Genomic DNA, 16954 nt, shown 5'->3' with positions numbered 1-16954 from the left:
GTCTGTAGACTGATGATGTTGGGTGATGACAGTAGTAAGTAGTCTGTAGACTGATGGTGTAGGTTGATGACAGTAGTAATCTAGTCTGTAGACTGATGGTGTAGGCTGATGACGGTAATAATCTAGTCTGTAGACTGATGATGTAGGGTGATGACAGTAGTAATCTAGTCTGTAGACTGATGATGTAGGTTGATGACAGTAGTAATTTAGTCTGTAGAGTGATGATGTAGGGTGATGACAGTAGTAATCTAGTCTGTAGACTGATGATGTAGGGTGATGACAGTAGTAATCTAGTCTGTAGACTGATGATGTAGGGTGATGACAGTAGTAAGTAGTCTGTAGACTGATGATGTAGGGTGATGACAGTAGTAATCTAGTCTGTAGACTGATGATGTAGGGTGATGACTGTAGTAATCTTGTAGCTCAGTTGGTAGAGCATGGCGCTTGCAACGCCAGGGTTATGGGTTCGTTTCCCACAGGGGGACCAGTACATAAAATGTAATAAAAATGTATGCACTCTACTGTAAGTTGCTCTGGATAAGAGCGTCTGCTAAATGACTAAAATAAATGATGTAGGGTGATGACAGTAGTAATCTAGTCTGTAGACTGATGATGTAGGGTGATGACAGTAGTAATCTAGTCTGTAGACTGATGATGTAGGGTGATGACAGTAGTAATCTAGTCTGTAGACTGATGATGTAGGGTGATGACAGTAGTAATCTTGTCTGTAGACTGATGACGGTAGTCTTTTGCCTACATGTTTTTCATCATGCCACATATTCAAGTGATAGCAGCTATTTCCAAGAAGAGGCTACTTATAATAACTGTGTGGTTGTTTTTTCCTACTAACCTTAGTTGATTGCACTGACTGTTAGTCTCTCTGGAGAAGAGCGTCTGCTACAGTACATGACTAAAATGTAAATGTAGCAGACATGTTTATCGTTCCATCCAGATACAGCGTTAAAAGCTTGTCCTCTTTAATCATCTGATTCCACATTGCAAATGAAAGGCATTTATTTACTTTGCAGTATTCTTCAGGAATGCCAGGTTGATGAAGGTATTACTGAAACAAGTTGTACTTTTATAGTTACTGACGTAGAAGTGCACTTACTGGTTGTATCCCAAATGGCACCCTATTCTCTATATAGTGCACTGGTCAAAAATAGTTCACTATATAGGGAATAGGGAGGCATTTAGGACGTATAGATAGTTACTGACGTAAAGCACTGCACTCAGTGACAGGAGGAATTTTTAGACCTCTCTTGTCTTCCCTTGTCTTTCCCTGAAGTTGTTTTGAATTATCTTGTATCCTTTCAGTTCTCTGCTTAATATAGAACACATCGTTTTCTCTATCAGTCATTCCTTAAAAAAACTTTCTCTCTCTCTCTCTCTCTCTCTCTCTCTCTCTCTCTCTCTCTCTCTCTCTCTCTCTCTTCTATTTTATTCTATTTTATTCTATTCAGGCTTCTACATTTGACACCCCCAAAAAGGAAAAAAGGCCCCCAAGGAAATGGCGTGGTTCTAAAAACTACGGCAAAGATGTGAAAACAACACTGCAGGTACTGTAAAAGGAAACCCAGTCAGGTGAAATGTTTGAATAGTTGCCTTTTAAAAACCCCATTCACGTGGGTTAAGTCCGACGGAGACCTTCGGGTCGAAACGTTGCTTGATGGAACTGGGGGAACATTCATCAGTGTGGGGGTATCTGTTCTTTATTTCATGGATAGTTCACTTAACCTCACTTGCAACTTCTGTGCATCAAAATGTGTGTTCATCCACTATTTGAAAAATGGCAGATACATTTCTGTTTGTCTGCTTCCTGTTCCTGTTCCATCCCAGGTTCCCAGTTGCATCTCATCTGGCTCCGTCCGTCTCCACGCCTCCAACCCCAACCTCTCTACTGCAGCCCTGGGGACTGCGAAGGCCTACCCTGAACCTCCCTATATGGACTCTCCTATAGACGTAGCCAAACTACAGGAGGACTTCTGCCGCGTCGCTAACAACCGTAAGTACTCTCTCTGTCACCAACAACCAATAGCTCCCAATATGAGATAGCATCGCTAACAACCGGAAGTACTCTCTCTGTTACCAACAACCAATAGCTCCCAATAGGAGATAGCATCGCTAACAACCGGAAGTACTCTCTCTGTTACCAACAACCAATAGCTCCCAATAGGAGATAGCATCGCTAACAATCGGAAGTACTCTCTCTGTTACCAACAACCAATAGCTCCCAATAGGAGATAGCATCGCTAACAACCGGAAGTACTCTCTCTGTTACCAACAACCAATAGCTCCCAATAGGAGATAGCATCGCTAACAACCGGAAGTACTCTCTCTGTTACCAACAACCAATAGCTCCCAATAGGAGATAGCATCGCTAACAACCGGAAGTACTCTCTCTGTTACCAACAACCAATAGCTCCCAATAGGAGATAGCATCGCTAACAACCGGAAGTACTCTCTCTGTTACCAACAACCAATAGCTCCCAATAGGAGATAGCATCGCTAACAACCATCTTTCATCTGTCATCTTTATTCGGATTCCCATTAGCTGATGCCATGATGACAGCTAGTCTTCCTGGGGTCCTAAACCCAACAACACAGAGACGTAACAGACATGTGGACAGCTAGTCTTCCTGGGGTCCTAAGACAGAGACGTAACAGACATGATGACAGCTAGTCTTCCTGGGGTCCTAAACCCAACAACACAGAGACATAACAGACATGATGACAGCTAGTCTTCCTGGGGTCCTAAACCCAACAACACAGACATAACAGACATGATGACAGCTAGTCTTCCTGGGGTTCTAAACCCAACAACACAGACATAACAGACATGATGACAGCTAGTCTTCCTGGGGTCCTAAACCCAACAACACAGAGACGTAACAGACATGATGACAGCTAGTCTTCCTGGGGTCCTAAACCCAACAACACAGAGACGTAACAGACATGAGGACAGCTAGTCTTCCTGGGGTCCTAAACCCAACAACACAGAGACGTAACAGACATGATGACAGCTAGTCTTCCTGGGGTCCAAACCCAACAACACAGAGACGTAACAGACATGATGACAGCTAGTCTTCCTGGGGTCCTAAACCGAACAACACAGAGACGTAACAGACATGATGACAGCTAGTCTTCCTGGGGTCCTAAACCCAACAACACAGAGACATAACAGACATGATGACAGCTAGTCTTCCTGGGGTCCTAAACCCAACAACACAGAGACATAACAGACATGATGACAGCTAGTCTTCCTGGGGTTCTAAACCCAACAACACAGAGACATAACAGACATGATGACAGCTAGTCTTCCTGGGGTCCTAAACCCAACACCACAGAGACGTAACAGACATGATGACAGCTAGTCTTCCTGGGGTCCTAAACCCAACAACACAGAGACATAACAGACATGATGACAGCTAGTCTTCCTGGGGTCCTAAACCCAACAACACAGAGACGTAACAGACATGATGACGGCTAGTCTTCCTGGGGTCCTAAACCCAACAACACAGACATAACAGACATAATGACAGCTAGTCTTCCTGGGGTTCTAAACCCAACAACACAGAGACGTAACAGACATAATGACAGCTAGTCTTCCTGGGGTTCTAAACCCAACAACACAGAGACGTAACAGACATGATGACAGCTAGTCTTCCTGGGGTCCTAAACCCAACAACACAGAGACGTAACAGACATGATGACAGCTAGTCTTCCTGGGGTCCAAACCCAACAACACAGAGACGTAACAGACATGATGACAGCTAGTCTTCCTGGGGTCCTAAACCGAACAACACAGAGACGTAACAGACATGATGACAGCTAGTCTTCCTGGGGTCCTAAACCCAACAACACAGAGACATAACAGACATGATGACAGCTAGTCTTCCTGGGGTCCTAAACCCAACAACACAGAGACATAACAGACATGATGACAGCTAGTCTTCCTGGGGTTCTAAACCCAACAACACAGAGACATAACAGACATGATGACAGCTAGTCTTCCTGGGGTCCTAAACCCAACACCACAGAGACGTAACAGACATGATGACAGCTAGTCTTCCTGGGGTCCTAAACCCAACAACACAGAGACATAACAGACATGATGACAGCTAGTCTTCCTGGGGTCCTAAACCCAACAACACAGAGACGTAACAGACATGATGACGGCTAGTCTTCCTGGGGTCCTAAACCCAACAACACAGACATAACAGACATAATGACAGCTAGTCTTCCTGGGGTTCTAAACCCAACAACACAGAGACGTAACAGACATGATGACAGCTAGTCTTCCTGGGGTTCTAAACCCAACAACACAGACGTAACAGACATAATGACAGCTAGTCTTCCTGGGGTTCTAAACCCAACAACGCAGAGACGTAACAGACATGATGACAGCTAGTCTTCCTGGGGTTCTAAACCCAACAACACAGACGTAACAGACATAATGACAGCTAGTCTTCCTGGGGTTCTAAACCCAACAACGCAGAGACGTAACAGACATGATGACAGCTAGTCTTCCTGGGGTTCTAAACCCAACAACACAGAGACATAACAGACATGATGACAGCTAGTCTTCCTGGGGTTCTAAACCCAACAACACAGAGACGTAACAGACATGATGACAGCTAGTCTTCCTGGGGTCCTAAACCCAACAACACAGAGACGTAACAGACATGATGACAGCTAGTCTTCCTGGGGTCCTAAACCCAACAACACAGAGACGTAACAGACATGATGACAGCTAGTCTTCCTGGGGTTCTAAACCCAACAACACAGAGACGTAACAGACATAATGACAGCTAGTCTTCCTGGGGTTCTAAACCCAACAACACAGAGACGTAACAGACATAATGACAGCTAGTCTTCCTGGGGTTCTAAACCCAACAACACAGAGAGGTAACAGACATGATGACAGCTAGTCTTCCTGGGGTTCTAAACCCAACAACACAGAGACATAACAGACATGATGACAGCTAGTCTTCCTGGGGTTCTAAACCCAACAACACAGAGACGTAACAGACATGATGACAGCTAGTCTTCCTGGGGTCCTAAACCCAACAACACAGAGACATAACAGACATGATGACAGCTAGTCTTCCTGGGGTTCTAAACCCAACAACACAGAGACGTAACAGACATGATGACAGCTAGTCTTCCTGGGGTTCTAAACCCAACAACACAGAGACGTAACAGACATGATGACAGCTAGTCTTCCTGGGGTTCTAAACCCAACAACACAGAGACATAACAGACATGATGACAGCTAGTCTTCCTGGGGTTCTAAACCCAACAACACAGAGACGTAACAGACATGATGACAGCTAGTCTTCCTGGGGTTCTAAACCCAACAACACAGAGACATAACAGACATGATGACAGCTAGTCTTCCTGGGGTCCTAAACCCAACAACACAGAGACGTAACAGACATGATGACAGCTAGTCTTCCTGGGGTTCTAAACCCAACAACACAGAGACGTAACAGACATGATGATAGCTAGTCTTCCTGGGGTCCTAAACCCAACAAAACAGAGACGTAACAGACATGATGACAGCTAGTCTTCCTGGGGTTCTAAACCCAACAACACAGACGTAACAGACATGATGACAGCTAGTCTTCCTGGGGTCCTAAACCCAACAACACAGAGACATAACAGACATGATGACAGCTAGTCTTCCTGGGGTCCTAAACCCAACAACACAGACGTAACAGACATGATGACAGCTAGTCTTCCTGGGGTCCTAAACCCAACAACACAGAGACATAACAGACATGATGACAGCTAGTCTTCCTGGGGTTCTAAACCCAACAACACAGAGACGTAACAGACATGATGACAGCTAGTCTTCCTGGGGTCCTAACCCAACAACACAGAGACATAACAGACATGATGACAGCTAGTCTTCTGGGGTCCTAAACCCAACAACACAGACATAACAGACATGATGACAGCTAGTCTTCCTGGGGTCCTAAACCCAACAACACAGAGACATAACAGACATGATGACAGCTAGTCTTCCTGGGGTTCTAAACCCAACAACACAGAGACATAACAGACATGATGACAGCTAGTCTTCCTGGGGTCCTAACCCAAACACAGAGACATAACAGACATGATGACAGCTAGTCTTCCTGGGGTTCTAAACCCAACAACACAGAGACGTAACAGACATGATGACAGCTAGTCTTCCTGGGGTCCTAAACCCAACAACACAGAGACGTAACAGACATGATGACAGCTAGTCTTCCTGGGGTTCTAAACCCAACACCACAGAGACGTAACAGACATGATGACAGCTAGTCTTCCTGGGGTTCTAAACCCAACACCACAGAGACGTAACAGACATGATGACAGCTAGTCTTCCTGGGGTCCTAAACCCAACAACACAGAGACGTAACAGACATGATGACAGCTAGTCTTCCTGGGGTTCTAAACCCAACAACACAGAGACGTAACAGACATGATGACAGCTAGTCTTCCTGGGGTTCTAAACCCAACAACACAGAGACGTAACAGACATGATGACAGCTAGTCTTCCTGGGGTCCTAAACCCAACAACACAGAGACGTAACAGACATGATGACAGCTAGTCTTCCTGGGGTCCTAAACCCAACAACACAGAGACATAACAGACATGATGACACCTAGTCTTCCTGGGGTTCTAAACCCAACAACACAGAGACGTAACAGACATGATGATAGCTAGTCTTCCTGGGGTCCTAAACCCAACAACACAGAGACGTAACAGACATGATGACAGCTAGTCTTCCTGGGGTTCTAAACCCAACAACACAGAGACGTAACAGACATGATGACAGCTAGTCTTCCTGGGGTTCTAAACCCAACAACACAGAGACGTAACAGACATGAGAATGTACAAGTCCTCTGTCACGGACACCCAATAGATCTTAATAGGAGACGCTTTGTTTTTGATTTAGTATGCCGCCCCTCGCATTTTGTGTAATAGCATTATATACACTACATGGCCAAAAGTATGTGGACACCCACATACGCTTGTGGCTGAATGGAAGCATGTCCCCGCAGCAATGTTCCAACATCTAGTGGAAAGCCTTCCCAGTAGAATGAGATGTTCGAGGAGCAGGTGTCCACATACTTTTGGCCATGTAGCGTATGTAATTCTTCAGAGATCGTCAGGTTGACAATTAAAATTGGGCTAAAATAGGAAATGGACGCTGTCGACTCATCTCCCTGAATTACATATTAACAAAGTAACATTGTCTAAAAATGCTAATATGAAAATAGCCCATTGAACAGAGATGATGCTGAGAGGTGCTGATTGACTCTGAAGCATTCCATTAGCAGTTATTACAGCAGGCCATCAGTGGTGTAATCATAGTGTGCAATAGGGCAGCAGGCTTCTGGCATGCTAATAGAAACTCTGTGTCAAAACACAACTGATAGAGAGTGTTGATGTGAATGACAGGAGGGCAGTGTGAATGACAGGAGGGCAGTGATAACCTCTGATTGAGACTCAGGGGGTAAAAGATCTCAATCAGATGCTCCCTCAGCTGAGCAGGAACCCCAGACTTCTACACTGTAGCTTCTCAGTTATTAATGGAGGAGACAACCTCTGAGGCCTTACACGGAATTATTGAAACTTAACTAATTGTTGTTAAAGGATTAATTATCTTTATCTCTCTCTCTTTCGCTCTCTCTTTCGCTCTCTTTCGCTCTCTCTCTCTCTCTCTTTCGCTCTCTCTCTCTCTCTCTCTCTCTCTCTCTCTCTCTCTCTCCTCTCTCTCTCTCTCTCTCTCTCTCTCTCTCTCTCTCTCAGTGCATGCCACCATGAAGTCAGCCCTGAGCGCTCTCACCTCTGAGAAGGAGAAGTTAAAACAGGTGCTGGACCACCAAGACACATGCCCCCCTACCTCCCCAGGGATTATGGGTCTGAAGAACGCTCTGTCCTCGGTAAGATCCCCTCCCACACCTCTCACTCTGTCACGGCACTGTAGGTCTTCAGTCAGGGAGAATAGACGTGTCTCTCCTTTTGACTTGCTATTGTACCCTGGTAGCCTGTCCTCCCACACCAGTTATCAAGGGTGAATACTGGGTGAATACTGACGCCACACCAGTGTCTGCTGACAAGCCTGTTACGGGGGATTACTGGCTGTGTGTACCCACCTGAACACACACAGTCTCACAGTCAGTCCTGTAGTCAGAGCCTCCCTCCTTCCCTCCCTCTTTTACAGCCTTCCCTCCCTCTTTTACAGCCTTCCCTCTCTCTTTCCCTCCCTCTTTTACAGCCTTCCCTCCCTCTTTCCCTCCCTCTTTTACAGCCTTCCCTCCCTCTTTCCCTCCCTCTTTTACAGCCTTCCCTCCCTCTTTTACAGCCTTCCCTCTCTTTCCCTCCCTCTTTTACAGCCTTCCCTCCCTCTTTCCCTCCCTCTTTTACAGCCTTCCCTCTCTCTTTCCCTCCCTCTTTTACAGCCTTCCCTCCCTCTTTTACAGCCTTCCCTCCCTCTTTTACAGCCTTCCCTCTCTTTCCCTCCCTCTTTTACAGCCTTCCCTCCCTCTTTTACAGCCATCCCTCCCTCTTTCCCTCCCTCTTTTACAGCCTTCCCTCCCTCCTTCCCTCCCTCTTTCCATCCTTCCCTCCCTCTTTTACAGCCTTTCCTCCCTCTTTTACAGCCTTCCCTCCCTCTTTCCCTCCCTCTTTTACAGCCTTCCCTCCCTCTTTCCCTCCCTCTTTTACAGCCTTCCCTCCCTCTTTCCCTCCCTCTTTTACAGCCTTCCCTCCCTCTTTCCCTCCCTCTTTTACAGCCTTCCCTCCCTCCTTCTTTCCCTCCTTCCCTCCCTCCCTCTTTCCATCCTTCCCTCCCTCTTTTACAGCCTTCCTTCCCTCCCTTCTTCCCTCCCTCTTTCCATCCTTCCCTCCCTCTTTCCCTCCCTCTTTTACAGCTTTCCATCCCTCCTTCCCTCCCTCTTTTACAGCCTTCCCTCCTTCTTTCCATCCTTCCCTCCCTCTTTTACAGCCTTCCCTTCCTCCTTCCCTCCCTCTTTCCAGCCTTCCCTCCTTCTTTTACAGCCTTCCCTCCCTCCTCTCCTCTCCTCCGCTCCTGGCTGCATGTGCTACTATAGATATAGAATGAATAGAGCGGGGTTCCCCAGTCAAGTCAGCGATGGCATAATGGGTGGACTGGCAGCCATTGCGAGTGTACCCATAGGACCAAAGCAGGACGTAAGAGTAGGAAGTAAAAGCAGGATTCAACTCAACTGGCATTAGAAAATATTAGAAGGGCCGCCAAACGATCAGGCTGCTACACAGACTCTATGGAGTCTCTGGTCTAGAGCTTCCAGTAAAACTGTATTTCAGAGTATTCTTAAACTCTAAATGGTCAAATGAGTGAGAAATAGATGTCATTGTTGCAATAGTTTGTGAGTGGGCAACATATATTATCATCTGAAGTTGACATGTTGAATTATTTTGCCATGTAAAATGAATATATATGCTGCTCAAAAAAATAAAGGGAACACTTAAACAACACATCCTAGATCTGAATGAAAGAAATAATCTTATTAAATACTTTTTTCTTTACATAGTTGAATGTGCTGATAACAAAATCACACAAAAATAATCAATGGAAATCCAATTTATCAACCCATGGAGGTCTGGATTTGCAGTCACACTCAAAATTAAAGTGGAAAACCACACTACAGGCTGATCCAACTTTGATGTAATGTCCTTAAAACAAGTCAAATGAGGCTCAGTAGTGTGTGGCCTCCACGTGACTGTATGACCTCCCTACAACGCCTGGGCATGCTCCTGATGAGGTGGCGGATGGTCTCCTGAGGGATCTCCTCCCAGACCTGGACTAAAGCATCCGCCAACTCCTGGACAGTCTGTGGTGCAACGTGGCGTTGGTGGATGGAGCGAGACATGATGTCCCAGATGTGCTCAATTGGATTCAGGTCTGTGGAATGGGCGGGCCAGTCCATAGCATCAATGCCTTCCTCTTGCAGGAGCTGCTGACACACTCCAGCCACATGAGGTCTAGCATTGTCTTGCATTAGGAGGAACCCAGGGCCAACCGCACCAGCATATGGTCTCACAAGGGGTCTGAGGATCTCATCTCGGTACCTAATGGCAGTCAGGCTACCTCTGGCGAGCACATGGAGGGCTGTGCGGCCCCCCAAAGAAATGCCACCCCACACCATGACTGACCCACCGCCAAACTGGTCATGCTGGAGGATGTTGCAGGCAGCAGAACGTTCTCCACGGCGTCTCCAGACTCTGTCACGTCTGTCACATGTGCTCAGTGTGAACCTGCTTTCATCTGTGAAGAGCACAGGGCGCCAGTGGCGAATTTGCCAATCTTGGTGTTCTCTGGCAAATGCCAAACGTCCTGCACGGTGTAGGGCTGTAAGCACAACCCCCATCTGTGGACGTCGGGCCCTCATACCACCCTCATGGAGTCTGTTTCTGACCGTTTGAGCAGACACATGCACATTTGTGGCCTGCTGGAGGTCATTTTGCAGGGCTCTGGCAGTGCTCCTCCTGCTCCTCCTTGCACAAAGGCGGAGGTAGCGATCCTGCTGCTGGGTTGTTGCCCTCCTACGGCCTCCTCCACGTCTCCTGATGTACTGGCCTGTCTCCTGGTAGCGCCTCCATGCTCTGGACACTACGCTGACAGACACAGCAAACCTTCTTGCCACAGCTCGCATTGATGTGCCATCCTGGATGAGCTGCACTACCTGAGCCACTTGTGTGGGTTGTAGACTCCGTCTCATGCTACCACTAGAGTGAAAGCACCGCCAGCATTCAAAAGTGACCAAGACATCAGCCAGGAAGCATAGGAACTGAGAAGTGGTCTGTGGTCTCCACCTGCAGAACCACTCCTTTATTGGGGGTGTCTTGCTTATTGCCTATAATTTCCACCTGTTGTCTATTCCATTTGCACATCAGCATGTGAAATTTATTGTCAATCAGTGTTGCTTCCTAAGTGGACAGTTTGATTTCACAGAAGTGTGATTGACTTGGAGTTACATTGTGTTGATTAAGGGTTCCCTTTATTTTTTTGAGCAGTGTATTTCCCTAATGTGGACAGTTTGTGTTACTACTTTACACAAGCTTGCATTTTCACCCCATAAAATTGAGTGGAATTACACATCCTTTTTACCTCAGATTGGTGATGTTAGTATAAAAGTTTATAGTCATCACGATGACATAAGATTGATTGTGTAACGGTTGTGGCAAGGAGAGGACCAAGGTGCCGCGTGGTACGTGTTCATCATGTTTAGTCGTTCTGAACACTGAATCAAAAACAAAGTGGAACAAAGCGCAACAGCTCTGTCAGGTGAAAAACACAAGACAGAAAACAACTACCCACAAAAACCCTGTGGGAAAAGGCTACCTAAGTATGGCTCCCAATCAGAGACAACGATAGACAGCTGTCCCTGATTGAGAGCCATACCCGGCCATACCCGAAATACACAAAACATAGAAAACGGAACATAGAATGCCCACCCTAGTCACACCCTGGCCTAACCAAAATAGAGAACAAAACTCTCTCTATGGCCAGGGCGTGACAGATTGCTTGAAATGGATCAATATCTTTGGTTTTATACAGTAGCAACTTCCTTTAAACTGCACGCAGACATTAAAAGGGTATCCAAGAGTTGACCTGACTCTGGGGAAGTAGATAAAGGGCTTCATTACCAAAATCCAGAAGTATCCTTTTAATTTAACTAACTGAAAAGTCGTTTGTTCCCTTTTTCGTGATGGCAGCCTCCAAAAAAATCTACATCCGACATTCTAAACTATAGATATAAGCCTTATGCAAGTTCTCATCTAGTCAACCATGTATAGGTTATTCCAAATGTCCATGTGGCCTTTGAATAGTGTTAGTTTAAACAGCGTTACACCCCTGGTTCTATTGATTTCAGCGTGATATCGATGGAAGGGATTAACCAAAACAAGGGTTGTGTTACACTTACCCCGTTGGCAACCCACCCATCAAAATGCAACACTTGAAAATGTAGCTAGCTATCTTCAACAAATTGCCCTCTAACCAGTGATGTACACATTATTCCCAGATGATGTGTTTTTTGTGCAACCTCATCTCCCCCTCTCGCGCAATTGATTTCAACGTCATATCGATATGAGTGACTGACAAATAAGTGTTGCGTTTCTCTTTCCGTTTTGACGACCCCCAAATCAAACCGCATCAGTCCAAAGTGTAGCTGACTGTCTTCTGCTGGTCGTTCTGTAACCAGTGGTGTACTAAATATCTCCAGATTCCAGGTGTTTCTTTAGTTGTGTTAGTTTCAACAGCACGTACAACCTGATTTCCCCCTAATCGATATCAGTGATTTATTGCCACTTGTCAAAACGACAGGGTTTTTGGTGTGTGTGCAGTTCATAAGGTGCAGTTTATAAAATATACCATTTGATTACTATTATTGCACATGTATGGTAGATAGTACATTCTGTGTTTAGGTTTTCATTATATCACAAACTGTTTCTGCATATTGGTTATTGATTTGGATACGTTAAAACTGTTTTGACTGGGCTATTTATCAAAATGTCTTGTCAACAGGAAGCAGCGACAGCATCATGTTCAACATCATTTTTACGACTATAAATTGACTTTCAGTATTTATTTCCAATGGTATTGTGCTTAATCAGGTAAAAACTGCTGAGATGTATTTATTTTGATTATATACCAGAAATCACCAAAATGGCTTTGCCCTGCCTATCATGAGCCACATCAGTTAGCCACATCGCTCCAATGGATGGCAACTGTCGCCGAGTCCCGACTCCTTGGACAACCTCATGTTGAAATCAAATCGCATTCAAGCCATTGAGGGCTATGACAAAAACTGAGAGTTTTCTTTAAAAAAGAAATGGCAAAATAATTTAACAGTGCACCAGGGGTACTTGCTACTGTGATTCCTGAAATGCAGAGCCTGTTAATGAAGTACTTTTCTAATAAGAATTTATATTTTTGTTACATTGTTTGCTAGCTCAGCTGATTATCTAGCTAGCTCTCAGTCTCATTGACCACGAAACGTTGTGTCAAGCTAAAATACCACCTCTACAGGATTAACAACTCAACTCGAACCTGTCTACCAAGAGCAATCTGTTATTCCTTGTTATTAATCCTCCAGACCTGATGGATGCCGCTCTGCCTTACCACTGAGCTAGTTTACAGCTAGGAACTGTTCCTCAACCTCAACAGTAAGGCCCTACAGTAAAGTGGGCTATCCTCAGAGCCTAGTGTTTATGCTGCCTCACTCCCGTTCCACCTGGCGCCTTCTCAGGATCGTCCAGGCCAGAGCTTCCACCGTAGACCACAATACGATAAGAGGCCCCTATTTCCTGTGTTGACTCCGCCCAGAATCACCCCTCCTATGACTCCTTCCCAATGCACTCAGTGCTACTCGTCTAGCCTCAAGGGAACTTTACTCCAGTAACTCAGATTCCCAATTGACTAATAAACCAGATGCTTCCTTTTAAACCCTAGAGAAAAATGACATGCACTTGTATGACTCCTTGATGACACAGGTTTCAGAACAATAAAGCAAGTTTATTCAAAATTCCTTAAACAGGCATAAAATCCCAGCTCAATCCATCAATATCAGTCAATATCACAAATAAATAATCACACAAGCAATTATGATAAGCTAAAATGGACCATGGATTAGATACCTCCACTGCCCTTATCTAAATCCCTATGAGAAGCACAGCATTTAATAATAAGAAGCATGATCTCTGACCTTCTACAACTACTGTATAAATAGAATTTTGTAACCTTTATTTAACTAGGCAAGTCAGTTAGTGATTCAAAACTCTAACAGCTACTTAAAACTTTTAGCAATAAGGTAACCTTAATGATTCCTTCTGTGGAAAGGGTTCTTCATGGAACCCAAAAGAGTTCTACCTGGAACCAAACTTTTTTTTAAAAGGGTTCTCCTATGGGGACAGCCGAAGAAACATTCTAGGTTCTAGAGAGCACCTTTTTTTCTAAGAGTGTAATTACGTATTTATGGTTAACACTTGCATCTGTGGCCGTAGCAACGCCCCTCTGGCCAGTACTCATCGGCTAAAAAAAAAAACTCTTGTTGTTTTTCTGACGCCTATGCAAAATATATATTGTACCAGTCAAAAGTTTGGTCACACCTACTCATTCAAGGGTTGCTAGTTTAAAGAATCTGAAATACAAAATATATTTTGATTTGTTTAACACTATTTTGGTTACTACATGATTCCATATGTGATATTTCATAGTTGTAATGTCTTCACTATTATTCTACAATGTGGAAAATAGTAAAAATAAAGAACAACCCTGGAATGAGTGTCTAAACTTTAGACTGGTACTGTATGTATTGAAATAAATACATGGCTCAGTTGGTAGAGCATGGTGTTTGCAATACCAGCATGGTGTGTGCAACGCCAGGGTTGTGGGTTTGATTCCCACGGGGGGCCAGTACAAAAAAAAAAATGTATGAAATGTATGCATTTACTACTGTAAGTCGCTCTGGATAAGAGCGTCTGCTAAATGACTAAAATGTAAAAAATGTAAATACATACAGTATCAGTCCCCTAACCCTACCACCACTCCCCTAATTGGAGTAAACTAATGTACAACAACATTTAGGCTTCTACTTCCAGCTTATACATACTATATACATTTTACTGACGCAGTATATTTACATTAGTTGTGTTTTTTTGTTTTTTTTGTCCCTCTACAAGATCTTGCACCTGCATCTGCAATCCCGCTCTTAACCCTTAAAGGGTATTTTTCAGTCTTAAAGGGGCTTTTTTCAGTCAACCACTAACCACACATTTTTCCTTACCCTTTCTTAAAGCACAGGCGCCTCCCCGCCCCAGGCTCAAGCGAGTCGTGACGCAAGTAGCCCCTAGGGTGTGGGTTCCAATACCAAATGATACGAGCATTATCTCATAATGATCCGAGCCCTCTATCACTGTGGTTACCTGACTCCTCCTTTTAGGTCTCTCCTAACTAGTCTGACCTGGGGATATTCAACGTCCTTTATTTCTCTCAATGTTCATCCTCCTCTGTGCTCCGTTTGTGAGTTTAACTGAAACTTCTTCATGGGTGTGTGTGAGATTAGGGCCTTCCTGTCAGCACTTCCTGCCCACACTCTCTGCTTACTAAAAATGACCAACTTACTCTGACGCTAGCTAGCCACTTAATACAACTTGTTTTCTCTAGATGTATACTAACGTTCAGAAGTTTGGGGTCACTTAGAAATGTCCTTATTTTTTAAAGCGATTTTTTTGGTCCATTAAAATAAAATACAATTCATCAGAAATACAGTGTAGACATTGTTAATATTGTAAATGACTATTGTAGCTGGAAACGGCAGATTTAGTCTGTGTTTCATTTCATTGTGTATTAGAAACACAGTTGGAGATCTTTGTGAGGGCATTTCACCAGTGGTTGAATGGGGAATTGGTCTTGCCGGGAAAATGTCCGAGGTTGCAACAGTAAAAAACAGGGGTGGGGCTTAGAGGGTTAGAGGTTCCAAGCCCATTCTATTCATTCTATTTCTATGTGTGCTGTTGCTGCAGTGAGGGAGGTGTTGCCTAGGCAACCGAAGACTTTGCTAAAACACCTTGCTTGTTTCAGCAAGGAGCAACAGAAAGTTACATAAAGTTATCGCAGAAACAGACTCAACCACAAGAGTGCCTGGTCATCTCGTCTTCAGTCAGCTGTTCGTTTTTTTAAACGGTTATGCCGGTTATTTCATTTATTCATGACGGTCTTCATCCATGACCTCCAGCCCTAATGGCATATCAATGTCTGGAAGTGACATTGTATTTTGTTCGATGTCTTGCCTCTCTAAGTCACTCTTGAAAGACACCTCTGTTCTTAAGCACTCCTACTACTGATGAGGCAGATCTCATCTTGTTTGGGTCTTCTCAGGGCTTATTGGGGAGATATCTGTAGGCACCTCATCACATCTTCCCCACAGCTCTGTGTTCATACAGCACCTGTTTTCAGTACATGATCAACCCATTGACACAATCTATAAGTGGTTGGCTGTATTTGTGCAGAATCACATTTCAAACATTTATATTTTTGAATTGGCAGAAACACAAGTAATGCGGAAAATGTTTGATAGAAAATGTTTGATTAGGAAAATAGAAAAAGTATGAACCGTACCAATCAGTAGAGATAAGTGGTGTTTTGGTGTCCAGGGTCATATTCACTATGCACCAAACAGAAGATAACAGACTGCAACACGGAGGGATGTGTCCAATAAGAAACACTCGTGTTTTTATTTTTCTGTTGCAAAAGGTTTTGCTACGGTGTGCACTAATGAATATGTCCCAGCATTGTGTGTGTGGCTGTGTGCTGAAACAGAACAATGGTTGTTTGTTGTTCCATCCAGGCTATAGCCCAGAACTCTGAACTGAGAGAGCGTCTGAGCAACATTCACGCTGAGTCCCGCTGCGTCCCAGAATCCTCCACTGGGCTCATAAACCTCTCTGGTCCCCTACAGGTGGGTGTGGGACATGCATGACGACGTGCATGATGACACACCCTCCCTCCCACATCAGCATCATCAGGTTTACAAAATTCCACTAACTTGTCAGAGGATTCCGGAATCCAGATGATTCTGGATTTTATGCATATTCCCTCCTAATTCTAGGAATCTAAACTGTGATTTCTGGAAAAACCTGGGAACTTTGTGAAAGTTACCAGAATTTTACAACCCTGATCATCATCATTGGCATTATTATCTAGTGAGAACAGGCTATATGATTATAATAGCATTTCACCCATTTTATAATCTGCTGGCCTTAGTCCCAATACAACAGGTGTTGTCCCACTCACTGCTTGTTTAGCCCCTCTGTAATGATGAGTGGGTATCATCACAACATCTCCTTAGTTGTTACAGAGTAACAGGTTCAGCACTGTTTTCTACTCCTAACTGTTACAATATGGATGCT

At 44.5% G+C, this 16954-nt stretch overlaps 1 protein-coding gene across 2 annotated transcripts in view; it reads left to right on the top strand.

Moving 5' to 3' along the window:
* LOC123727807 (oxysterol-binding protein-related protein 3) overlaps nt 1–16954 on the top strand; it is a 159164-nt gene that overhangs the window by 102522 nt on the left and 39688 nt on the right. Inside the window, exons 9-12 of one of the 2 annotated variants that reach the window (XM_082959614.1) lie at nt 1464–1559; nt 1840–2005; nt 7808–7941; nt 16393–16503. In XM_082959614.1, the coding sequence (XP_082815740.1) occupies nt 1464–1559; nt 1840–2005; nt 7808–7941; nt 16393–16503 (507 nt within the window). The remainder of the gene's footprint in view (nt 1–1463; nt 1560–1839; nt 2006–7807; nt 7942–16392; nt 16504–16954) is intronic. The other variant, XM_082959615.1, reaches the window with a different exon arrangement.

The sequence above is a fragment of the Salmo salar genome, chromosome 02 (genome assembly GCF_965601325.2).
Source record: "Salmo salar chromosome 02, fSalSal1, whole genome shotgun sequence".
NCBI lineage: Eukaryota > Metazoa > Chordata > Actinopteri > Salmoniformes > Salmonidae > Salmo > Salmo salar.
The sequence above is the reverse complement of the archived record's forward strand: the minus strand, read 5'-3'. Positions and strand labels throughout refer to the sequence as shown.